Raw genomic sequence first — 26693 nt, 5'->3', positions numbered from 1 at the left:
AGATAATCGACCTCTGTTGGGGTAGCGTTCAGATAGCTGCTCTGCTCTGTGTTGGTACAGGGCATTGAAGATGATAACAGTGGGTGGATTATATTCTTAAACTTAGTTACAGCACTTTCAGAAAGACATCTACTTTGATAAAGTCTACTCTTCACCGCTGTGTAATCATATATTGTAAAAGTAAATGTTATCAGGAAATGATCAGACAGGAGAGGGTTTTCAGGAAACACTGTTAAATGTTCAGTTTCTATGCCATATGTTAAAACAAGATCTAGAGTGTGATTAAAGTGGTGGGTGGGTTCTTTTACATTTTGAGAGAAACCAATTGAGTCTAATAACAGATTAAATGCCATGGTGAGGCTGTCATTTTTAGCATCTACATGGATGTTAAAATCACCCACAATAATTATTTTATCTGAGCTCAGAACTAAATTAGATATAAAGTCTGAGAAATCAGACAGAAACTCTGTGTAAGGCCCAGGTGGACGATAGATGATAACAAGTAAGACTGGTTTCTGAGTTTCACAGCTGGGGTGGACAATGTTAAGCATCAGGCTTTCAAATGAATTACAAACCAAGAACATATATAACTGCACAAACGTGTAACATAACTGATGCCTAGTTCTGAGCTTTATGTAATAAATAATGCAAAAGTTTTGGGCTGTTCACATTTATAACAAAAAAGGATGGAGGTGAACTTGTTTGCAGGAGATGTAATCCTCAGATAAGGTGAGAAGTAAATCTGAACTCTCAGAATGAAAAGCTCTTTCCTTTCACAGCGCTGTGTGTTGATGGCCTGCTGTCTGTTGCCCACATCTCTGATGATGGGATGAGCATCTTGGAGCCGCTGGAGATCACTGCCACCCATGTGGTTGTGAAGGTTCCTCACCTCTCTGGGTGGGGCATCATCTGGGATGATTTTAAGCGGCTCCTGAACATAACAGTAAATGGCCAAGTTCTGCTGTTCTTCCGACCTTCAGAGCCTGCAAGAATCAATGTGTTTCTACTCCAGGAAAATATCCCATTGTCAGAGGTAAATAGTTTCATCATCTTCACTCTGTGGTCCTCTCAGAATCCAAATGATTCTCAGCAGCTTTCTGATAATAAACTAAAGTTATGTACAGGTTTACTGGTCACTCCACTCTGATTACCTGAGACAAAGAGTCAGGCTCCATTTAGCTTTTCTTACCCACATTGTTGACCAATCACTGCTCTTCTTTATTCACTCCCAGTAATGACCCTAAGCTGTGAACATTTGATGTTTGTGACCCATAATGTCAGATCTGACACTTCACTGATAAAAATAAAATCATGGAGCTTTTTTTCTCTGCAAAGCTATTCTATCTCAAGAATGATTGTTTTTGATTCATACTGACACATGATATTCTACACCTGATATGTTTAAATGATCTCTACAGGTGAATAGACTTATTAACGTTACCAGCATAATAAACTGTCCTGTCACTGCAGGTGTCTGCCCAACAACACGATGATGCTGAATACCTCCAGACCCCTGCTGACTGTCTTTTCAGCTTCGGTCAAAGGTACAGTGTCCACTGTGAGCCTGAGAGCAGGATAATACAGCCGAAGGTGAGTCAGCAGTTAGAAACTATATGCTGCTGAAATGAAATGAAAGTCCTGGATAACCCACTCGTCATGAAAATGGCACCTTTCTGTTGTTGTTTAGCAAACACAGTTTCGCTCAAAGTCTGGCCCAAATTACCATCCAACATTTCAAGTTTTCCTGAGTACAAATTCAGGGTTTGTGAGTCTGATAGTCAAAGACCAAGAGGGGAATGAAATCTGGAAATCATCTGTTTGCCTGCCAGGTAAGATTCCTGCCAAATACCAGCAGAAATTACCCTACAAACTTTTTATTTTATATTTTATAAAACTTCAACTGAAATCATACTTCTCTTTTCATCCTCAGTTCAGAGTGCTGTTAAATGTCTATCTTTCTTTGTTCCTTCAGCACCAAGAACAGAAACCTTAATGAGAAATGTCCCAGATGAGTCCGGAGTCCCGGCAGACGAGAGGCTGCTCACAGTTCGCTCACAGTTTATTGACAGAGTGTCTGAACCTGTTTTAAACAAACTTCTGGATAAACTCCTGGAGCAGCATATTATCAATGAGCAGGAGATGGAATCAGTCAGATCACAGCAGAGCAAAGCAGATAAAGCACGAGACGTTATTGACACAGTGCGACGAAAAGGAAGTATAGCCACCTCACTTCTGATCGCTGCTCTCCGTGAGGAGGATCCATGCCTTTTCACAGAGCTGAACTTAAGATAAGACAGATTTCTAATAAATCTCAAAGACCACTGACAGTGTCATTATTGTGATCTTCATGTGTGTGTTGGAAACTGGACTTTAGTTCTTATTAAAACCTGGACTCTGACTAGAAGCTGAGCAGGACATTGGATGGACTGAAGCAGAGTCTGGGACCTCGGTAAGTCTCTGGGCTGCTCATTATTAGTGCACAAACCAGGAAATATGTGAAGCTCCAACCTGTAGATGCTGAACCACATCTACAGGTTGAAGAGCAACACCTCAAGTTATCTGTGACCGGCGTCTGTTTCCAACAATATAACTGAAGCTGTTTTTACCTTTAATGCTGGAATAACATGTTGAATCACATGATCAGTGTTTACAATCTGATTACTGAGGTTCTCGTCTGTGCTAGCTTCTGCTCTGAGCAGCATTTTGTGTTTCTGCCTGTATAAATAAAGTTTTGCTGTTTGCTTTCTTATGCTGGAGTTTGAATTCGTGTTTTTAAACAGTTTGAGCTTCCTGTTCGTGTAACCCGTTCATGTGTTACACCCGTCATTGCGTTGTGTTCTGGCGTGAAAGTAAGAGGCAGGAGACAGCACTTGGGTCTTTGGCTCTTTACTGCACATCTGCAACACAGAAACATGTGTCTGATCTGTGTGTGTCACGCGACTGCCAGTACACCTCTCCTCCGGCCATGCTGAAAGGAGCTGTGCCTGCAGCTTCATTAACACCACAATAATATAATAAATCTAATACAACAAATTGTTTTAAAACATTAACTTAAGCTCTCAAAAACAAAAAGCATAAAATAAATAACATGTCACTGAAAAATCATTAAAAACAACTTATAAGAACAATAAACAAAATAATTCAAAAACAAATAAACAGTCAGATAAATACAATTCAATAACCAGGACCCAATATTCTAGTGCTTATAGTTCAAACATTATACTTCAGTACAATTATATTAATAACCGCCATCCAACAGGCAATACAACACTGTACTTATAAAAACAATAAATGAAAGAGTGCATCTCCAAAACATAAGAACATCTCCATACCTGCAACACAGAAATAAGTGTCTGTTCTGTGTGTGTCACGCGCCTGCCAGTACACCTCTCCTGATGAAGGAAAAAAGAGTGCACGCTGTTAAAAAAACTGCAGTGAATACGCTCACAAGCCTCTAGCGTTCAGGCTAACTTAGCATGCTAGCATTTCAGCTGCGTTCTCAGCTAAAACTAATTAAAAACGTATATTAGCAAACTCTGTCCTCCACAAAACTTATCCCGAACGAGTCTCTTAACGACAAACAAAAATGCGGCGGTTCGGCTGTATTCACATTGCAGCTTGGGGTCTGAACAAACTGAGCAATGTGGCAGTGACTTACCTCCGGCCATGCTGAAAGGAGCTGTGACCGGGGCACACATGCACGCGCCTACGTCACCACGCAGCGCACACACACGAACGCACACAGACTCAGATCACACAGGTAGGAGAGTGAGATGCAAAATGACATATTTAATTTAAAAAAAGGGTGTTTTGGGTGAAATTCAAAAGTATTTAACATAAATGTTACATTCGTCTGATTGACTTGATTTGCGTCTTATATAGGGATGGGTATTGATAAGATTTTAACGATTCTGATTCCATTTTCGATTCTGTTTAACGATTCGATTCTTTATCGATTCTCTTATCGATTCTCTTATCGATTCTCTTATCGATTCTTTTTTTTTTTTTTTTTTAAAAAGGAGAACACTAAGGTTGATTAGCTTAGAACTTTGTTTTATATCTTCTCTTTGAACAAGGTAGAAATTTAGGAGTAACATGGCCTTACAAACCCAACAGTGAGATCTTAAGAGATCCAGCCTACGGCTCTTCAATGGGGTGTCACAGGGTCCCCAGGAAAAAAAATTGTAAATGTAAAATAATAAAATAAATATTCTTCTGTAGCAATAACAAAGTATAACATAAATTGTTCTGTAGCAATTACACAAGAATATCCAGTAATGTCCCTGCCTATAATTAAACACATTCACTTACCAAAAATCGGGGGCATCTGCTGTGGCAAATGGGTGCAAGCCTTTGACCACAAACTTAGACACTGCTCGGTGACATTCGTCTATCCTGGCCTGAAAGGAGACGCTACCAGTAGACTGCAGCGAGAACTGCCAGCGAGCGCCAGCCAGTCTGTCTCTCTCATCATGGTCACCTACATGTACAGTAATGGCAGGTCTTGTAATAAGGCAGATTGCGGTAACATAATATGCACTGTTGGTTGATTATTTACCTGCCGCATTAACGGGAGAGGACGTGCAAACGTTAGCGCTGCTGCTGGGTTGAGAGTCACGAGTCCAGAGCGGAATTAAAAACACGTGTCATCGCGTGTTTTGTGAGCAAATGCTTTTGCATATTCGTAGTGTTTCCTCCCTTAAATGAAATATCTACTTTGCAAGTTCCCCTGTTGTCATCGGTTCTCATAAAGTATAATCAAACTTTTGAGCGTTTGAGCCGCTTAGGCGCCGTGTTTCCTGCCAGGTAAATGACGCTCCACAACGTGGTGACGTCATTCGGGGTGACTGGAATCGATAAGGGAATCGTTTGCAAAAATGGCAAACGATTCCAAGGAATTGAAACAGTGGGAACCGGTTCTCAACAAGAACCGGTTTTCGATACCCATCCCTAGTCTTATATCTGAATCATGTCGTCATGAGACTGTCAATGTATCTTAAACATACTGCTTCACAAACACTGTTGTGACAGTGATGTACACTGTCTCGTTTGTATATATGTATGATTTCTATACAGTTTACACCAGATGACCACTTAAGGACATCTCCTGGTTTCATCTTCATGTTTCCCTCTCACCACATATCCAACCCGATATCATGACCAGCAGCTTTTACAGCTGTGGCTCCAACAAACATCAGCTGATACTAGAAATTAATATTAAATAAATTCTAACAACAGCTGATCAAGCTTAAACGCTGCTGTTGTTCATCGTGACATCTGCTTGTTTTCTCTTTTTGGCTCAAAGTGGGTGATAAACAAATAAGACCGACAGGACTTGCGAAAGAAAAGCCGATCAGCTGATCATTGATCAGTTTCATGATTGAAGTGGCAACAGGAGAGGAAGGGGGAGAGGAGGAGAAAAGAGGCAGCTGTGCAGCAAAGACAGAATGACTCCAGCTTTGTGTCAAATGCCCAGTATGTCTGATGGCCAGTCCAGCTGTGAGGTCAGCTGGTGGGTAACAGGCATCTTTGAAAATGTTAGAGCACTTTTGCAAATATGTGATGTCCTAACAGCAACAATCTATCCTGAAAATATCTTTTTTTTTGTGACCCAGAAAGAAATATGTATATTTCAAACTCTGCGTTCCTCCACCACTGCCTCAATTTGAGTTGTGGATGAAATGCATTCTGGGATATTTGCCTGGGCTTAGCTTGATTGGAGACCAAAACAGCCAATCAGAATTTTTGCATCCAAGTCTGTGATTGGTTGGTTTTGTGGCACGCTTATAACGGTGTACAGAAGCTGTCTCCGTTATCATGGCTACTCGGCAACGGAACTCAAAAGTCTGGGAGCATTTTGACAAAACAAAAGAAAAGAAGGTCCAATGAAAAATCTGCAAAATGGAACGTGCCTTCCATGACAGTATGACGGCGATGCATGAGCATCTGAAAAGGAAGCACGTCGTGTAGAACAAGCACTTTGCAATAATCTAGAGATCTCAGTCCTAACATTTATCAGCTCAAACATCCAACGACATGAATGCTTTAAAAGCATCGACATCAGCTCTTCTCTGACAGCATGGTGGGAGTTTCTAAAATTGACGGCGTCTTCATTAATCCCATGCAAACGTACACCTATCTGGAACAACCCTGACATATTACAAAACAATAATATGATAAACTTTTCAGATTGGAGTGGTAAAGGAATCAAATATTTAGAACATATACTAGAAGGAACAGAATTTATTTCATTTGACGGACTAGTTACACAATATGGGATCAACAAGAAAAGATTTTTAGAATATCAACAAATTAAATCCATAGTAAAAAAGAAATTTAAACCGGGTCAAGTTGAACTACAAACACCACCAAGTGTGGTTCAATTTCTTACTCTTAAAACCCCCAAATTACTATCCAAAATATACAGAATGCTTTCTAAAACAGATTAATCAACATCACTTCCTATTGCAAAATGGGAAGCGGATTTATCAGTTAACTTAGACCTAAACTTCTGGTCTCAGATTTGCTTAAAAACCTTTCATCTAATCAGAAATCCCAGTCTTCAAATAATTCAATACAAAATATTACATAGAGTGCACTATACAGGTCATCGGATGTTCAAGATGGGCTTTACGTCTACCAACAACTGCTCACACTGCCAAACCAATTCACCGGACAATTATATCCACGCTCTTTGGTTCTGTCCACCAGTTCAGAAGTTTTGGCGCGAGATATGTGAAGACTTATCAAAGTGTCTGAAATGTAACATTCCAACCTCCCCCTTAGTGTTTTTGTTGGGCAGCTTAGATAAAGTCACTTCAGATAAAAATATAGCCCATATGGTTCTCCCTGCCCTATGCATAGCCAAGAAAACTGTCCTCATGAACTGGAAAAATAAAAAATAATCTTAATTCTAACCAATATAGAAATTATCTATTAGATTACATTAGTCTTGATACAGCCTCTGCCACCACACCAGATCAATTGCTCTGGGCTCCTTTGATCAGCTCCATCACCTAGTGGGGGTGGGGGGTCATAGTTTGGTCCCGCCTTCACTGTGATTGGTGTGGGGGTAGGGACAGGGGTAGGGACAGGGATAGGGCGTCGGGGGGTTCACCAGGGGCATCTTCCTTGGGGGGCTCAATCTGGGGTAGCAGTCATGTCCGGTTAGGGGCTCTGTTTCCTCGTGGCTGCGTGCAGCGGGGCTAGGGGAGGGTCTGTGCTGACGGACGTGGGTTACTGACCTGGTAGCCTGGCTGCCCCTGGGTGGGTCCGGGATGGGCGTGAGGTTCTGGGGGCACTCCGTCTCTGGGCTGGGGCCCTGGCCGGGCCTCGGGAGCTTGGGTCCTGGTTGGTGTGTTGCCGGGGTTGTGGGTGGGTGGGTGCATGGGGGCCCAGCCCTGGCGCAGGGTGCCGCCGGTGCGTCGAGCCACCTGGGGGGCTCTTCAACTGGTGGGGGAGATTGTCACATCTCACAGGAGCTTTCCGCTCTTCAGGAACTCTCTCTGCAGAAGGGGGAGATACAGGAGAGGTGGAGGAAGATCTCAGCCTGGGCGTCTATTGTCTTATGTAGTCTGGAAGATGAGTGGATGGTGGGGTGGGTGCAGTTTTCTCTGTGGTGGGGTTGGGTGGACTGTCCTGGGCTCTGTGGGGCGCTGCTGCACTGGGACCCGGTCTGGATAGGCCTGGTCCCCCTTTCCCTGGCGGGTCGCGGAGTATGGGGGTGCCTACTGGGGTCAGTGGGGGAGCTGGCCCCAGGGAGGGATCACTTGCCCCTCCCTTCCTTCCCTCCCCATCTCCAGCTGCCTCCCTCTTCCCGCTCCACCACAACCACCCACACATGCAGGGCCTTGGAGTAGGGGTATGTCACCAGGGTGCAGAGGAGGCTACCCCCCCCCCCCCCCGTCCCCCCCCGTCCCCTTCTGGCTGCCTCTGCCTCAATTTTATCCCACAACTTAGACATTCACATTACTCACACTCTCATTACACATACATATAGGATCTTGGGGGTGGGCACGACACACGGAATCCAAATTACCATCAGGGTGTACACCCCACCCCTGGCGTCGTTGCCCACCTCTCAATTTTAAATCAGAATCAGAATACTTTATTGATCCCTGGGGGAAATTATTTTTTGTTACAGTGCTCCATTTTAAACCAACATTAAGACAAGACAGACAATACACTAACTAAGAATAGTACAATATATACATATATATATATACATACATACATACATAAGTCACTCATAAATAAATAGTTGGAAAAGAAACATGTGTAGCTGTAGCAGCAAACGGTGTGTTAAGTGGATGCGTTGTACAGGGAGATGGCCACAGGCAGGAATGATTTCCTGTGTCGTTCAGTGGTGCTTTTCGGTAATCTCAGTCTCTCACTGAACGTGCTCCTGTGACTGACCAGCATGTCATGGAGTGGGTGGGAGTAGACATGGAGGGCTAGCAGGAGGGACTATGCGCTTACCTGCTGCTCTCTGGCAGGTAGCTCCATGCCCTCCTGGGTTTTAAATGCACCTTAGAACACACATGCATCAACACTACAATGAGCGGGTGGAGGGAGGTTTGGAGTCTTCTCTCACCCCCGTTCTCTGCGGCCCGCTGGAGCAAGGGGGGGCTAGGAGGAGGAGTTGGCCGTCCGACTGCGGTCTGGGGTGTGGGGCCTCCCTGCTGCTGCGGAGTCGGGGCGGTTTGCCTCTCCCCACCGCAGGGAAAAGGGTACCTAGACCCGGTTCGTAGAGTACGCTTGGGGAGTGTGATCGTGTGTACAGCATCTCTTTATGTCTGTCTCCACGTTGGTTGAGTGTGGAGCAAGTGCATATGAGAGCATAAGGGTGGGAATGGATGTTTGTATCTGTGTGTGCCTGTATGTCTGTGTCTATATGTCAGGTTGGGTATCTCTGGGGACATCTCTGGGGCTCGCTCGGGCCACTTCGGAGGTGGGGTGCCCCCGGCCTCTCGGCCTGGGGCTCGGTCACTCAGGCACAGCTGGCTGCTGGCGGAGCTCACGGGCGCGTCACTGCAACTCCCCCTCGCTTCTGCTCCGCGGCTGCTGAGTGAGCCCTCATCTGGGACTCTCCTCAGCTCTTACTGGGACAGTGGCGCGGCTGCCCCTCTGTTGGTCTTCCTTGGTCTCTTGTGTTCTGGGGGCCTCTGGATGTGTGGAGTTTTGATCTCCTCCATACCTGCTTCATGCCCTGGGGGACGGGACTGTGGCCCCCCCACACCCTGTAGCAGATCATTATATGAAGGAACCTTTTAAAAAAACAAGCGCGTCCATGCTCACAGGTGTACACACTACTTATTATTACTTATATTGATAGCTGTAAACGTTACGTTACAGGACTGCTAAAAAAATATGTTCGTCTTTAATGGACAAGTTTGTCACCAAGCCAACAACATGTAAACCTCGGCAAGCAGATGTCCTGACTGAATCAATCTTGAACATGTTGGTGACGGACATGAGACTCCTGTCTATGGTTGATGATCAAGGTTTCAAAGAGATGATCAAGCAGTTCAACCCAGATTACCATGGTAACTACCTACCAGGCCGATCCCACTTCACCAAATTGATGGAAAAGAAATATGATGCTACCTTTAAGAAGGTTGGTCTCTCTTTCTCTCCACTCTCTCACACCACAAACACAAAATAGCCATTTGTATTAGAATTTAATACATTTCATGATGAAATAATATTAAGAGCTGGCTGACTGAGCAACCAATAAATTCATCTTGGTTAAAGGCAAGGCATGGCAAGGCAAGTTTATTTGTATAGCACAATTCAACAACAAGGTGATTCAAAGTGCTTTACAGAGACATTAGAAACAAAAACAAATAAAAAGCATGATTTAAAATATATTAAAACAAGCAAATAAACTAACTAACTAATTAACAAACAAACAAACAAACAAAACAGTATATAAAATCAAAACAGATAAAATCAGAACAGTAGATAAAATCAGTAGTTAAATGTAAGTTTTGAAATTTAAGCTTAAAAGTGTGGATTTGGTGCTTTATTCAAATGCAGCTGAGAACAGGTGAGTCTTCAACCTGGATTTAAATAAACTGAGTGTTTCAGCTGATCTGAGGCTTTCTGGGAGTTTGTTCCAGATATAAGGAGCATAAAAGCTGAATGCAGCTTCTCCGTGTCTGGTTCTGACTCTGGGAACTGATAAAAGACCGGATCCAGATGACCTGAGGGATCTGGAAGGTTCATACTGGGTCAGGAGGTCATTGATATATTTTGGTCCTAAACCATTCAGAGCTTTATAGACCAGCATCAGAACTTTAAAGTCTATCCTCTGACGGACAGGCAGCCAGTGTAAAGACCTCAGAGCTGGACTGATGTGGTCCACTTTTTTGGTCTTAGTGAGGACTCGAGCAGCAGAGTTCTGAATGAGCTGTAGTTGTCTGACTGATTTTTTCGGTAGACCTGTAAAGATGCTGTTACAGTAATCAAGCCTACTAAAGATGAATGCATGGACTAGTTTTTCCAGGTCCTGTTGAGACATCAGATCTTTTATCCTTGAAAGCATGTACAGTACAGGAAAGTTGTTGTTGTTGTTTTTTTTTTAATGATATGTTGAATGTTTATTGTTTAACATGCGTAACTGTATTTGATGTAACTGAATTATTCAATTGGTAAATTTAAATCTTGATGCATAAACTGACAAGCATTATTAATAATGAAAAAATATACTGTAATATATTTCCCTAATGCTTACTATTGTTCCAAATCATCTCATATCTTTAGGTAAAGCAGACCCTTGGTGGTGTCAAAGGTTTTTTCACCCTGACTGCTGATATCTGGACCAGCCATGCAGAGGCCTACCTTGGTGTGTCTTGCCATTTCCTGAGTGAAGATTGGAAGATGAAGAGCTTCATCCTTTACACCATGCCTCTTGAGGAGAGGCATACTGGTGCCAATATAGTGACATGGATGGAAGAGGTGCTAACAAAGTTTGACATCTTGCCTGCCAAAATAAAAGCAGTAGTACATGACAGTGGTTCCAATATGGTGGCAGCAATGCGACTGCTTGAAGAAAAACATGGATGGGCCTCTATCCGCTGTGCTGGACACACACTCCAGCTCATAGTCAATACTGCTCTCAAAGAAACCACCATCAGAGCACTAGGTGCAGCTAGTGGAGCACTTTAAGGGAAGCGAGCTGGCTAGTACAAGGCTAAAAATGAAACAGGAGCAAATGAATATGAAGAAAAATACACTGATCCAAGATGTCAGTTAGGGCTGCCGAAAACGATTATTTTGATAGTTGACTAGTCATCGATTATTTTTTTGATTAGTCGACTAATCAGATCATCATCCATTGGACGTAAAACGTACAGCTTATTGCACCAGCAGCATCTGCTCTTATATAACCATCATTAGTTTACAGCTTTAAATGTTTAAGGTGTGCGCTAGGTAAAAATAAAGACAGTTTAATAAACTCAGCCGTCTGCTCCTTGCTATCTAAAATACATCAGAGTATATTCTCGAGCATCTCACACTTCTGATAATCAGTTGTCTGCTTGACGTTTATTCTGCTGTGTAAAAACTTTAATCTCAGCCAAACAGATTTACTCAGGAACAAATAAAATACTAAAAAAAAGCCAAACAAAATAATTTTTAAGTTATCTAAGTGACTTATATATCATGTTTAACCTGAGTAGCGAAAGACGGCGGTGGGTTTGAAAACAATTTGCCGGAGTCCGGTGTTCTCAACGGCGCTAGTGTGCCTTGAACGACGGCAGCTATTGAGCTGGTGGGTAACAGACGTCTCCGAAAACATTGGAGCGCTTTTGAAAATATGTGATGTCTTAACCCTTTAAGACCTACCATAGAATCAAGTCCGCCAGAGCTTATATTATATTTTTACATGCTGTGGTGCCATTTTTGGGAGCATTTCAACTTGATATACATCAATACAACCATTATACCCAAAATTTTAATAATATGTATGCATTAAGTGCATAGTAATTAAGTAAATCAAAGGACATTCAGAGTGTTTTGCACTTCTCCTTACTTTAATTTAAATTGAATTAATATTTCACATCCAGTTTTTCTGTAAAAACTGCACAGCCTTAAGATGAAATGTCTGTAAATTTGAAGTATCTATCTGGATTATGTTTCTTGTTGCTACTCACAAATATTTCTTCTTACAAATATTTCTTGTACCTGAGTGATAAGCCTTAACTTCGGTGTTTTTTATGGCAGTAATTGAATCATTTACTCTAACTTGTTATCTTTATGTTTGTCACAGCAGATTCACCGATGGAGAGTTTGTGGACGATGAGAACCAGCAGCAAATGCTGACACTGGCAAAGGTAAGTCCCTTTAACTAGGCAGGAGCTGGACCCAAAATGCAGGCACTCAGACTCGAGGGATGAACTCAAAATCACAGCTTTATTGGCTGGCAGGGGAAAACAAGCATACATAGCAAACTAAAACATTTAGATTAATATAGTCTTTGTTTTGGAATTCATAAGGTTGTTGAAATCTCCCAATTCTTTGAATCTTTGGGCTGAAGGAAGGACAATACTCGGTGTATAAATGCTCAATCAACAATCATTTATTTCCATACAATTCAATACTTATGAGCATTAGAACCATCATGATGGGAGAGATGCCTGCAGAGGGTCAGCAGCATGTCTCAAAGTGGTAGCAACTTTCACAGACTTTTATAGCTAGTAACAGCCCCCCTCCTTGTCGTAAAAGCCCAAACATTCACATTCTTTCACTCACGGCGCCTAAAATATGACCTCGGCTCCCTGTCTTTCTGTGTGAAGTAGGAAGGGGGGTAAGGAATGCGGTTTTATCTCCTCTCCCCAGACACCAAGTCTTCTGCTTACAACCTTCTTCATATGATTCAGCAGTAAAACATGTCAAGAAACAATGTAATACATTCAACAGTGTTGAGCAATACAGGTCAAACAAATAGATCGAATGATTTTCACACTCTTTTAAGTCAGAAGTATAATGCAAACTAAAACTACATACTGATCACACACTCTATATTAAAGGGTATAATATGATCTACAGCAGTTAACATAATTCAACTATTTTGATTACATATATAAGGTAACATATAATAACAGAATAATCTCACAAGGTTTAACTGATTTCAATCAGATTTAATGATTTAATACAAGCAGTTCTTATGTCCCAGTCATCATCTAAATGTAATTATGTCTCTCTCACCACTTATTTAAGTCAAAGCTGTGAAATAACTGCCTGAACTTGTTCCAAAATGGCTGCTGAGCTCACAGAGATTACGTCTACATATGCTGACATCCGTATTTGAGGCTTTGTGACATGCTCTGTTTTCTTTGACTTTACATTTCTGGCTTTTGTTTGCAGTCCAACCATTACTTTTGTTATGCTATAACCTGCTGACACTAGAAGAACACATGCTAGTGTACTCATGTGTGATAGAGAGTAATAGACTTGAATAAAATTTGCCAAGGAGGAAAACATTAGAGTTAAAGCCGAAAACATTTTCTTTATCAGCCGTTACTCTAGAATTCATACACTAATTATGTCTACCAAAGCATTCCCCAATTTAGGGTTTTGCTAGTTTATCTCAATCTCCCTTTGCCCTTTGTTTTGTAGTGTTTTGTGCAGCCCAAAATAAAAGTTTGATTTTATTTTATCTTCTCACTCCATCTCCGTTTCCTGCATTTGTGTCCACACTTTCTCATCTCCACACCGTCTGCCTCAGCAGACGTGACAATGTTTTAGATTGTTGTCACTTGTCAGGCGTTGTGTGGAGGCGAGGAAGAAGGAACCCAAACGCAGGACTCGCAGGTAGGTGAAGACTGGTGAGGGTTTATTATAAGGAGTGGATGAACAGAGGGTGAACGGACACTGACTGGCTGGACAACTGAATGGCTGACTAAACTGAGGGAACACACGGGCAGGACAACATCACATCAACATCAATGACACGACAGTGAACGAGTAGAAACAGAGGGCTTAAATACACAGACTGATGAGAATGATTATGAGAGACCGGTGAGTACACAGCTGAACATAATCTGGCTAATGACACGAGATGAGCTGACACAGGAAAAGCAGGAAGTGAGAACATTGAAGTGGCAAAATAAACTGAACATGAACAAAACTGAAAACACTGGGTCACCGACCCAGGAACCCTGACATCTCTTTCTTCTTTCTCTTTAAAACCAGAACAACCCAGACAGACTTCATGAGGAGGTTGGGGTAGATTTTTATGAAGAACAGCTTGATCTTCCCAGCCAACATGGAGGCAAAGTCTGCCTCTTTGACCAGTGTGGGAAAAGATTCAGGAGTTTATCACATTTGAAGCGTCACCAGCGTATCCACACTACGGAAAAACCCTACTCCTGCAATGAGTGTGACAAGCGCTTCAGTCAATCATCAGACCTGAAAATTCATCAGCGTATCCACACTGGGGAACAGTCCTATGCCTGCAATGAGTGTGGAAAAAGCTTCAGTCAGTCATCAAGTCTGACGGTCCATCAGCGTATCCACACGGTAGAAAAGCCCTATGCCTGCAATGAATGTGGAAAGAGCTTCAGTCATCTATATAGTCTGAAGGTACATCAGCATAACCACACTGAAGACAAGCCCCACTCCTGTGATCAGTGTGGGAAGGGTTTCAGTGTGTCATCACATCTGAAGAGGCATAAGCGTATCCACACAGGAGAGAAGCCGTACTATTGTGATGAGTGCAACAAGGGATTCAGTCAGTCATCACATCTGAAGCGTCTTCAGCGAATCCACACTTGAGAGAAACCGTACATCTGTCAAAAGTGTAGGAGGCGTTTCAGGCACTCATCCACTTTCAAACGTCACAAGAATACATGTAGACGCATCCCCCGAACCCAAATGAGCATTTCCACAAATGTTTGTTAAAATATTTCACAAAACTATTAAAGTCTTATCCAAGCATATTAAAATGTTCTAATTCTAATTTCATTTTCAAATAAAAGCCATTGACAGAAATGTTTCAGCGCTTAGAGAGGGTGTATTTAACCAAATCTGGTTTGTTCAAAGAATTTAAACCAGTTGCTCGAACAGAATACAAAAGCTAGATTTCCAAACTATTAACATCAAACTTCAGTGACCTCAAATAATGGGTAAAATCAACAAAAAAAGAAATAATTACAGCATTGCAATGTGTTTTGCTCTCTCATAACTCTTTCCAGATGCTGCAGACGTGATTAATCTTAGCAGAATCTTAGAGTGGACACCCTAGTCGACTTTCTCTGAAACGTGGTTCTGTACTGTTCCCTGGTAAAAAAAAAAAAAAGGTCCTTTTAGGGCGTGGAATGATGTCAGAGTGTTGAAGAACTTTATTTACAACGAGCCCACATCAAACTCACACTCTCGCTGGAGAGTAAGGATGTGGTTCTAAAATGAATACAAATAAGAAATAACATAAACATCTCTTTCACTGGTTCAACATCTCTCACATTCAGTATAGGGCTTTGGAGTTGACGTCACGCCGCAATGCATTGTGGGAGCGCAGCGCCATTTTCGGGGTCTACGAATCAAAACAAACACACTGTGTTGGAACGACGACTACAAGAAAGATGCTTAAGAGCCTCTCAAAAGAGAATGAACTGTATAGAGACCGATTGCGTCCAGAGGCGAAGCAGCGGTACTTGCAGAAAATAGCGTGCATTGGAAATGTGGACCTGTATGACATACTGCCGTGGAGTAGAAACCCCGAACACCTAGCGCTATTGACGTAGCCTGATATATTTTCGTACCTTGTCTGTGGAGTCAGTGTGTACAAGTCGTCATTCAATCAAAGGTAAGTCAGCTCGAGTACTGCGTGTGAAATGCGTTTGATTTCCCTGCAAACATTCACATTAGTGCAGCATAAATTCATTCATGAGGGGAAATTACAGTGAGAACATGTGGAGGCTGTTAGAGGGATAACATAGTGAGTTCAGTGCATTGATGTGACATTGTCCTGCAGGATTTAGTTATTCTTTATGGATAAAGAAATTGCACTAATTAATTCACATTTATTATAAATAATCCTAATTACACATCTTGCTTCCATGTTTGTATCTTGTCACTAAAAATACATTTTATTTTAGTTTTATACATTGATTAATGACCTACAGAATCTCCTTATCATATTAAGTGATTCATAATTGTCACTTTATGCTTTCTCCATCTTGACAGTGATGACATCCTTGCATTACATACTTTAGGTTCATTTTCTGCAGGCAGGTTTCTGACAGAACAGGCAGATTTACACTATAACATGCAGCGTTCTATAGATGGACACATAAAGAAATGAAAAATGACATGTATGTGCTAACTTTCTAGACACTTTGTTACATTTATGATAAAGTAGATTAAACACATTTGTGTCGGCCTTGGCTCATAGTTCTTGTCTTTAAATTAACTTTGTCTGTGTGTGTTTCAGGTCCTGCACTCTAAGACTGAATGAACCAGCATTGCAGCCATGGGTCACTGTGAGCATCACAGGGAAGGTTGAAGCCGCCCACTGCACCTGTAAGGCCGGAGTCGCAGAGACCTGCAGCCATGTCACTGCTCTTCTGTTTAATGTAGAAGCAACAGTGTTGATCTGTGGCACAAGGACTGTTACAGATGAACCTGCATACTGGGTTTTGCTGGGTAATGTGACCAAGATACAGCCAGAGGTTGGCCATAAGATGGACTTCTCCTCTTCAGCTGCCCAAAAAAAGGCTCTTGATCAAAACATAAACAGACCATCTGTAGTGACAGGTAAAAGGAGCCGTCCTCAAAACAGAAAAATCCCACCTGCTACTGTGGAGGAGTTGTCACTGCTATTGGATACTTTGCTGGAACACAGTAAAGCTGTGGGTTGTGGGAATGACCCATAATGTTTTATCTAGGGGTCTAGATTTATGCCTGTAGTGCACTGCCGTGTAAATAATTTGCATTTACTGAATATCTACTGACTGAGTCCCACTGTTCAAAAGTTGAATAAAGAAACAAACTAATTTTTGCCTCTTTTTTTATTTTATTAAAACCACTTTATAGAACATCACATCAGTAACAGTGTAAAATCCATGTCATTTATAGTTTACAAATGACAAAATGTTTACACCAAATCATGAGTATTTACATGATATCACCCACTACTAACATTACTTTATTTACTGTATCTTTTGAAAAAATAACAGCACAAGACTTCTAATAGGCTATAAAGAGAGATATGAACATATTTACAACTTACCGGAATGAAATTGTCTGGAGAACCAACAGATATCTGGAGATGGAAGAGAACTGCACATCAGCTCGTCTCACAGCTGCTATCCAGGCTGGACGCCTTCGTTTGGTAACATCGATACACGAGCTGCCTCATGTTGCTTCCAGGTTGGGAAAGAATGAAAAGATAAACCATTTTCAAGCTTATTTTCTTGCTGGTCGTGTGATCGAACATTGCAGCTGACCACACAGGAAATACCAACCGTGGCTGTTGTGTGTGCTCCCTCTTCACTTGCGCTAGACCCCCAAAATGGCGGATTGGGCCAAAATCCTTTCCACGCCCACCCCTGTGACATCACGCTCCAAAGCCCTATTACAGAGAACCCCATACCAGATTGAGCATGGACAGAACCAGATACCAGAAAAAGATTATCATAATGACATGACAGGACATGACAGGCATAAACACAGAATCATAGTTAATTTAGGCTAATTCCCTCATTTGTGAGTCAACACCACCCTCTAGCATATTAATAATTAATATTAATTATCACTACAGTGTCATTATTTATCTTTAAATTTATTTTAATGACTGCTAACTACGGTGCACTTTATCCAAAAATTATCCAGTATTTTATTTTGAGCATGAAATGCGGTCATTTCCGTTACGGTCTTTGTTACGGATCGCTTTAAGAGGCACAGCGCACATGCGGCTTGGCGTACCTGTGATGGGATTTCCAGCTCTTTTTAGAGAGCCGGCTCTTCAGGTTGTTTTGTTGTTTAATTAATTTATTATTAACAATAATATAAAATTCTGCACAAAAGGAATTACTAATGTAAAAAAAAAGTGTTTTATTTATATATGTTTATATATAAATATATGCGGTGGCCCCTAGAGACAAAACACGTACAAACTCCAAAACACATTTCTAGCATGAACTGCACTTCCAAAACAGAGCTACCTAGATCACTTAAATCACACAATTAAAAGCATGAAAGCATATGTGTATTGTTTGTCTATTTATACACAAGCATTCATATATAGTCAAATAATTAAAAAAAAAAAGTTTATTTACCTGTTACTACCACACACCAAATCCGGTCGTTGGTACTTGCTGGCTTCTGTAGCCACTAGGTAACACAATCTCAACACTGTCCCTAGCATCCTGGAGCACTTCTGTTGTCTTTTGTACGTGTTTTGAGTTAGTATGTGCTTCTGAGTTTATACGTGTTTTGGAGTTTTTACGTGTTTTGGAGTTTGTACGTGCTTCAGGGTTCGTATGTGATTTGAAGTTTGTATGTTGTTGTTTATATGTTTGTCTGTAGGGGCCACCATAAATATACTTTTATTTATTCACTCCACATAAAATGTAATAAATAAATCATATAATACAAAAATCAACTATTCACAGTTCAACATTTAACTATTTAAATTTTCAGCTTTTTCCTTTTACAAATTTAAAGTGAAAACAACACAAAACACTGCAAACCACAACACAATTAAATATAAATTATAATATGAAAATAAAAAGAACACATATTTTCTGTCATATGGGCCTGCATGAATAAACTTTCTGAATCCTTTATCATCTGCAACTGAAAATAGTTGATGTAGATGATTATACCTTTCTAATGTGACGTTGTTGTCCCTGGCTCTTTCTCTGTCTCTCCCTCCTGCTCTGTTCCTGTGCTACTGAGTGTAATTACCGCCCCTCCGCCCTCTTCCCAGCGTAAAGCACAAGGCTCGCATGCTGAGTGAAGCGGGAAAAAGTGCGAGAGAGAGGGTGAGAGAAAGAAAAAAACAAACAAAAACAAAACCACAGCTCAGCTAATGACCCGGCTCTAAGAGCCATTTCGTTCGCGACCGACCCATCACTATGGCTTACCCGCTTGAGGCCTCAGAAAGAGCACGAGATGCAAAGAACCAATAAGAGAACAACAGATCCACAACTATCGGCAACCTCCCGTAAGAACGCTACGTTCAGGTCCCAAAGGAAACCTGATGTTTCTGACTTAAAACAATTAAATGTAACGTTCAAAGTCGCTCGAACTGGAGTTTACATTTAAAATGATAATCTGATTGTTCCTGGCTAACGAAAAGAAGCAATTCAGTGAACTCCAGTTTCCCCTTTTCTGTGCATATATGTTACTAAAAAGGTTTTTTACTATACTGCATAATAACGCCCAAATTTGGACAAAATAATAAGGAAGTCTATGAAAAATCCTCTTATACAAACTAGCCTTCAGTGTACTCCAGAGAAGTAGCTTAAAGTGTCATATAATAACAACAATAAATAACCATCATTATTGTATAGCACTATTTAAAACACATTTCTGAAACTCTTAACACATCACAGAGAGGTCTACATATCGCATCACACAGTATAGAAATATGTATATTCAACTATAAAACTGTATAGTACTGCTGCATATTCTTCCCACTGAATGTGTCCAGTTACCCTTAATTAACATACAATGAAAGCTGAGTTAGTCTGAGGATTGACCCTTGTGGGATCCCATAGGAGTGGAGTAAGCCCTGTCGTTATTTATATGAATTTTGAAGTGTTTGTGAGATAAGAATGATGAAAACTATGTGAGAGCATCGCTATAACTATAATCTCAGTTCACTATTCTGTTAGAATGGCATTAATCACCTTACCATTACTCAAGAATATTGTTTTGGAGTTTCAGCAGGCACAGTGATTTACACACTGGTGCCTTCCTGCAAAAACCTGTTCCTGGTATTAACGCCTGTCCGCGGGGGGGCTGTATTCCTGTTTTCTCCCACAATCCAAGGGCCCTAAATTTAATTGACCATAGTGTGAATATGAGTGCGTGGTTCTGTCTCTCAGTGATGGACTAGTGGCAGGTCAAGAGGTACCCATGACAGGTGGGATGGGTTCGTGACACCACAGGTTCCTAAGTTGGAGGAGAGGTTAAGAGGATGGATGGATGGATGGTGTTTTAGTGCTGTGACTCTGAGAGAAACTAGATTAGAACTGATGCAAGGTGCAGGGTTCCTTAACCAGTTGAAGAAGCAGGCTTTTGGAAAACCTCAGTAACGACTTGTATTTTAGAAATGTGGCTGTAATTAAATAACAGTGGAAGACACAGGCTGCCTTCAAGTGTTCAGGTATCCAAAGCAAAAGCTGATAACATGAAGGAAAGGGGAGATGACCAGAAAGGTATCTTTGAGAGATTTACCAGGAATAATATCAGCAGAAGGCTATGCATATGAAAATTGGTATTCACAAAATGGAAACTGTACATTCAGGCAACAGTTATTAATTTAAATTAATGTTCAAAAATATTTAAAATGAAAGATTTTACTACTTTGTGAAAAGTATTAGTTGATCTTGAATTTAAGGGCATCACCTCATCTTTCTAAAGGTGGGACGGGGACCAGAAAAACCCAGAGAAGTAAGTGTTGGAGGGACAGGAATATTTTGCAACTAATTCGCTTATCTGGCCATAGGGAAGTCATTTAATTGGGTATAAAAGGAGCATACTGGAAGAACAGGGCTCTCATTGGTTTACCCATCTACAAACTGTGGCACAATATCAGAATAATGTTCTGCAGTATAAAATCTTTACTGGGTAAATCTAGTAAAGATCTGAAAACCAACATGATCTTCTGTTACTCAGGTGGCACGCTGTCATGGAAATCACTGCATGGGTTTAGGAACACCTGCACGTTCTGCCTGTGAACACTGACATATCCAAATGGTCTGAGCTGAAGTTTGTTATCAGTGTTTAAAAAGGCTGCATCTCTGATGGTTGGCATTAGATCAGTGCCTATGGAATTGGCACCTTGCACATTTGGAAAGGAACCAAGACTGAATTATATACACAGGTTTTAGAGCAACATGTGCTCCCATGGCGATGATGTATTTTACATGTTTATGAAGGATGTTGCTAAGCTGCACACTACAGCAGGGCTTTGTAGTGGAAGACCGCAAGTTCTGCACCAGATATTTGATGATATTTGTGACATCACGAGAGGAAAAGCCGCAGGACTGTTGAGCAGCTCTGTCCCTTATATCAGACGAAAATGGGACAACGATGCTCTCCGAAAAGTCCAGCACCTGGGGCCCGTTCTTCGTAGGAGAAACCTGAAATCGTGAAATCGTCAACAATCTAATCCAGCTAACTTACTTAGCGAGGTACGAAGAACGGGCCCCTGGTCTCCTCAGTTCCCAGGTGTTTATGGATGGTTGTTGAAAGTAGAGGTGATGTTGGAAACATGGCCATGCTGCAAGCTTTTTGGGATGTTGCTGCCACCAAATTCACAATGAGCTCATTTGTTTTCTATGTTGCATTATGAGTAAAGTATGGGTTCATGAGATTTGGAGGAGGTAAAGTTTTTTGAACAGCATGTATAACTTTAACTGAGCTTCCTTAGTCTTTCTTAGCCTGCTGCAGTTACAGTTACAGCCGCGTATCTGTTACAGTGAACCTGCCGTCAGCTGTATAACGTTAGCATTAGCTTGTGTTGATGCTAAGCTGCTATTAGCAGGTCCTGTTCAGTGCTAAGTTGTGTCCGGACGACTTTACAGTTAGTTTTCTCCGTATTACGATCACCAGATAACTGTGGATGGCCTCGTGTGTACGGAAACTTTGTGGTGAAGCGCTTTGGCCTGTGGGAAATGTAGGAAACACCAGGACGAGCTGGCGTACCTCAGTAAACAAACATGCTGCTCTGTCTTGGGTGGTCGGCTTTGCCATTTCCAGCGTTGTTATATATCTGGGGGATTACTCCTGATTAATTATTTGAGCTGTCTCGTACTATGTGGCTGTATCAGTGTGACTGCAGCTCATCATGGTGTGTCGCACTAATTTAATAACAGTAGATGTTAGCCTGATGTCCTCTTAGAGACCAACAGAGCAACGCTGCTGATTTCATTTTTGTATTTTATAGTTTGAAAGTGACACTTGGGACACAATGAGTGTGCGTCCCAATGTATTGTGCTCCTTCAGACACAGATCCACACAGCATGTGTAACCATGGAAGAAGCAGGAGCTTTCATAGTGATACACTGCTTAGCTTCACAGTGTGTGTGACACAGGTGGGTCACTTGGATGGGCAGAGGTGAGGCCTGGTAAAAAGCTACAGCTGTAAACTGTGACAGTGCTCATATAGGGGGCTGTTGGGGTTGTCTCACTTTTGGATGCAGGCTCCAGAGGCCGTTAGGGGAATTGCAGTTTTTGGCACTTCTGCACAGGTTTCAGTTTTCAGCCCTGGAGGTGCCGCCTGATATGAGGTGACACTTATGTCTTTGTCCTCTCACCGTCTGTGAGAGATGAGTATCCACCATGTGAGTCCCTCCCTCTCCACCAGTCGGTCAGACGTCTGCCCGTCCTCCAGTCTGTTTCGGCTAAAAGGGAGATTTTCCTTCCTGCTGTGGCCGAGGCCTTGCTCATTGGGGTTGAGCGGTTAGTGGGATTTTCTCTGTACTTCGTGGTCTGTGCCTTCACGTGACTGTTGTTGTGATTTGTTGATCACAGAGACCTAAAAGACCTGGTGACCTCTAATTTCCTGCTTCTAAATCCAGACAGAGGCTGTTGTGCTCGGCCCTAAAACTCTTAGAAACAGCATCATCGTGGCCTCCAGTGAAGCTGTGAGGAGCCATCTTTGAGCAGAATATATCATTCAGTGTGCACAAACAACCACGTAGGTCTGTGAACTAAGCTGAGAGTGATTCTAGCTGCACGATTGTGAGTCAGTGTTATCAGACAGGTGCCATGAAAAGCCTCAAAGCCTCCAGTTAACCTGAAACGCTGCAGCACGAGTACCAACAGGAAGTAGAAAGAGAGCATATCTGTCACATATTAGCTCCTCTTCACTGACTCCCTGTTAAATCCAAGATTTAAAGTCCTCCTTCTGACAGACGAGGCCTCGAATAATCAGCCTCTGTCGTCTCTTAAAAAGCTTGTAGTACAAAGTTATACTGATAGAGCACTCCCTCCTCAGACTGCAGCCTTATTTGTTGTTGCTAGGTAGAATAGGAGGCAGTGCCTTCAGCAGTGCCTTCAGCTGTCTCTCAGTGGCCCATCTCCTGTGGACCAGCTCCCAGCTTGGATTCATGAGACTCCCCATTTAGTTTTCGTGTTTTTTCTCTAAAGCTTATTGTTAGAACTGGATCAGGTGTCTCTGAGCCGTATCCCAGTAACACTGCAGTAGGAGGGCTGCTGGGAGACTTCATCATCTATCACCATGTGTTCTCTTTGAAAGCTACATATTTGTTATATAAGATAACGTAATCAGGCACTGTTAGCATCTCTGTTTGAACACTTATTGATAGATGTACATGACAACACACTGCCACAGTACTAAAATAGTTTAGCAAAATGCATTTGGAAACAACAATGTACACGTCATGTAAGTTTATATAAAGTTTCATCCAGACTGATCACATGTCTCTGAGGTGAGGAGGAGCAACATCACCTCATTACATCATTTTATTCCCTGTTCACAACCACAGTTTAAATCATGATTCAAGTACAGATTTGAAGCTTTAACAAAAGTATTGCTTTCATTTCTCAGAAATATTTTAATGCTCTCACCACATTTATTGGACAGATTCATTTTAAATATAAAGATTGTTTTTAATACCTTGATGAAAATCCTTTGCAGATGATGCCTCAGGTCTAAAACTGTATTCCCAGTATTCCCAGTGTGCCTCCTTAGTGTCATGGTAACACGTTGGCTCAGGAAGTGACAAAGTCACTTTTTAAAGGCAAATAAGAAGCTTTAAAAAATAAAAGCTGCCATATGAAACAAATGGAGCTTCCTGCTGTGGTGACCCCAGAGTGACTAAAGCATTTCTATAAACTAATACAAGAATAAACGAGAACATATCAAAATGAAAAGTAACTGCCATAAATCTCATGTACTTACACAGAAAAGTCAAAGCTCTGCCCATCAAAGCCCCGACTGTGATGACCTCAGGGCTCCACCACAGCAATCACAGGCTGCCACTGTGCCGCTGAGTGCTCTCCCAAAAAGCAGCGGCCCGTCAGGCCCGTCGGGCTCGTGCAGTCTGAGTGTTGCACAGCAAAGCCTCCGTGGTGTCATTTCTAAAGCATCGTGCTCATGCATTGTTCTGGCTTGTATTGCTAGTGCAGACCTAGCATTACAGCACAGCCTGTATTGTTTGCTGTATAGGCAACATCCTGTAGAAACCGCTGGCACTGTTTGGTTTCAGACTTTCAAACCATTCACAGCCATGAAGCAGGACTGAGCTTATTTTCAGCATCACCTCAAATATAATGAAGGCTTTCTTTATGCTGTTGGAACGTCTTCTTCATGTTGGTGACACGTTTGAAAGTGTTCAGATTTAAAGTGCAGTGATGTGTGTGTGTGTTCGCGTGGGTGTGTGTGTGCGTGTGAGTGTGTGTGTGTGTGTGTGTTTGCGTGTGTGTGTGTTTGCGTGTGTGTGCACGTGTGTGTGCGTGTGTTTGCGTGTGTGTGGGTGTGTGTGTTTGAGTGTGTGTGTTTGCGTGTGTGTGTGTTTGCGTGTGTGTGTGTGTTTGCGTGTGTGTGTGCGCGTGTGTGTCTGCATGTGGTAGTGCGTGTGTGTGTTTGCGTGTGTGTGTGTGCGTGTGTTTGAGTGTGTGTGCGTGTGTGTGTGCGTGTGTGTGTTTGCGTGCGTGTGTGTGTGTGTGTGTGTTTCCGTGTGTGTGTTTTCGTGTGTGTGCGCGTGTGTGTGTTTGCGTGTGTGTGTGTGTGTTTGCGTGTGTGTGTGTTTTGCGTGTGTGTCTGTTTTGCGTGTGTGTTTGCGTGTGCGTGTGTTTGCGTGCATGTGTGTGTGCGTGTGTGTGTTTGCGTGTGTGTTTGCGTGTGTGTGTTTGCATGTGTGTGTGTGTGTGTGGGTGTGTTTGCGTGTGTGTGTGTGTGTGCGTGTGTGTGTGCGTGTGCGTGTTTGCGTGTGTGTGTGTGTGCGCGTGTGTGCGTGTGTGTGTGTGTTTTGCGTGTGTGTGTGTGTGTGCGCGTGTCTTTGGGTGCGTGTGTGTGTGTTTGCGTGTGTGTTTGCGTGTGTGTGTGCGTGTGTGTGTGTTTGCGTGTGTATGCGTGTGGTTGTGCGTGTGTGTTTGCGTGTGTTTTGCGTGTGTGTGTGTGTGTGCGTGTGTTTGGGTGCGTGTGTGTGTGTTTGCGTGAGTGTGTGTGTGTGCGTGTGTGTGTTTGCGTGTGTGTGTGCGTGTGTGTGTGTGTTTGCGTGTGTGTGTGCGTGTGTGTGTGCGTGTGTGTGTGTTTGCGTGTGTATGCGTGTGGTTGTGCGTGTGTGTTTTGCGTGTGTTTTGCGTGTGTGTGTGTGTGCGCGTGTGTTTGGGTGCGTGTGTGTGTGTTTGCGTGAGTGTGTGTGTGTGCGTGTGTGTGTGCGTGTGTTTTCTTGCGTGTGTGTGTGTTTTGCCTGTGTGTTTGTGTGTGTTTTGCGTGTGTGTTTGCGTGTGCGTGTGTTTGCGTGTGTATGTGTGTGTGCGTGTGTGTGTGTGTTTTGCGTGTGTGTCTGCGTGTGTGTGTTTTGCGTGTGTGTGCGTGTGTGTGTTTTGCGTGTGTGTGTGTGCGTGTGTGTGTGTTTTGCGTGTGTGTGTGCGTGTGTGTGTGTGTCTGCGTGTGTGTGTGTTATGCGTGTGTGTGTGTGCGTATGTGTGTGTTTTGCGTGTGTTTTGCGTGTGTGTGCGTGTGTTTTGCGTGTGTGTGTGTGTGTGTTTTGCGTGTGTGCGTGTGTGTGTGTGTGTGTGTGTGTGTGTGTGTGTGTGTGGTTTGTGTGTGTGTGTGTGCACTGTCACGCTGCTCTGACTGGTCAGTAACTCTGTTCTACATATTGTAGTAAATAAGCTGTTGATAAGATGAACAGGTGCTGACTTACCTGTTCCTGTTTTTGGGAGCCAGTAAACAGGCTGCTGGTAGCAGGTGGACAGTACAGCCTGGCTTATCGTTATGGTAACAGCAGGTGGGTGGGACTGGGTGTGTTTGCGTGTGTGTGTGCGTGTGTGTGTGTGTTTGCGTGTGTGTGTGCGTGTGTGTGTGCGTGTGTGTGTGTTTGCGTGTGTATGCGTGTGGTTGTGCGTGTGTGTTTTGCGTGTGTTTTGCGTGTGTGTGTGTGTGCGCGTGTGTTTGGGTGCGTGTGTGTGTGTTTGCGTGAGTGTGTGTGTGTGCGTGTGTGTGTTTGCGTGTGTGTGTGCGTGTGTGTGTGTGTTTGCGTGTGTGTGTGCGTGTGTGTTTGCGTGTGTGTGCGTGTGTGTTTTGCGTGTGTGTTTTGCGTGTGTGTGTGCGTGTGTGTGTTTGCGTGTGTGTGTGTGCGCGTGTGTTTGCGTGCGTGTGTGTGTGTTTGCGTGAGTGTGTGTGCGTGTGTGTGTTTGCGCGTGTGTGTGTTTGCGTGAGTGTGTGTGTGTGCGTGTGTGTGTGTGTTTGCGTGTGTGTGTGCGTGTGTGTTTGCGTGTGTGTGCGTGTGTGTTTTGCGTGTGTGTTTTGCGTGTGTGTGCGT

At 42.6% G+C, this 26693-nt stretch overlaps 1 protein-coding gene across 1 annotated transcript in view; it reads left to right on the top strand.

The window, feature by feature from the left end:
* LOC147336741 (protein NLRC3-like) overlaps positions 1-26693 on the top strand; it is a 97777-nt gene that overhangs the window by 48305 nt on the left and 22779 nt on the right. The window contains exons 17-20 of the mRNA XM_086285535.1: positions 780-1033; positions 1471-1590; positions 1688-1829; positions 1973-2749. Coding sequence (XP_086141661.1) covers positions 780-1033; positions 1471-1590; positions 1688-1829; positions 1973-2292 — 836 coding nt within the window. The 3' untranslated portion in view covers positions 2293-2749. Of the gene's footprint in view, positions 1-779; positions 1034-1470; positions 1591-1687; positions 1830-1972 lie in introns of the transcript that reaches the window.

The sequence above is a fragment of the Aulonocara sp. 'chitande type north' Nkhata Bay genome, linkage group LG3 (genome assembly GCF_057382095.1).
Source record: "Aulonocara sp. 'chitande type north' Nkhata Bay isolate Kocher_YH1m ecotype deep benthic linkage group LG3, A_spYH_male_GT1.1, whole genome shotgun sequence".
NCBI lineage: Eukaryota > Metazoa > Chordata > Actinopteri > Cichliformes > Cichlidae > Aulonocara > Aulonocara sp. 'chitande type north' Nkhata Bay.
This window is presented reverse-complemented; position numbering and strand designations above follow the sequence as displayed.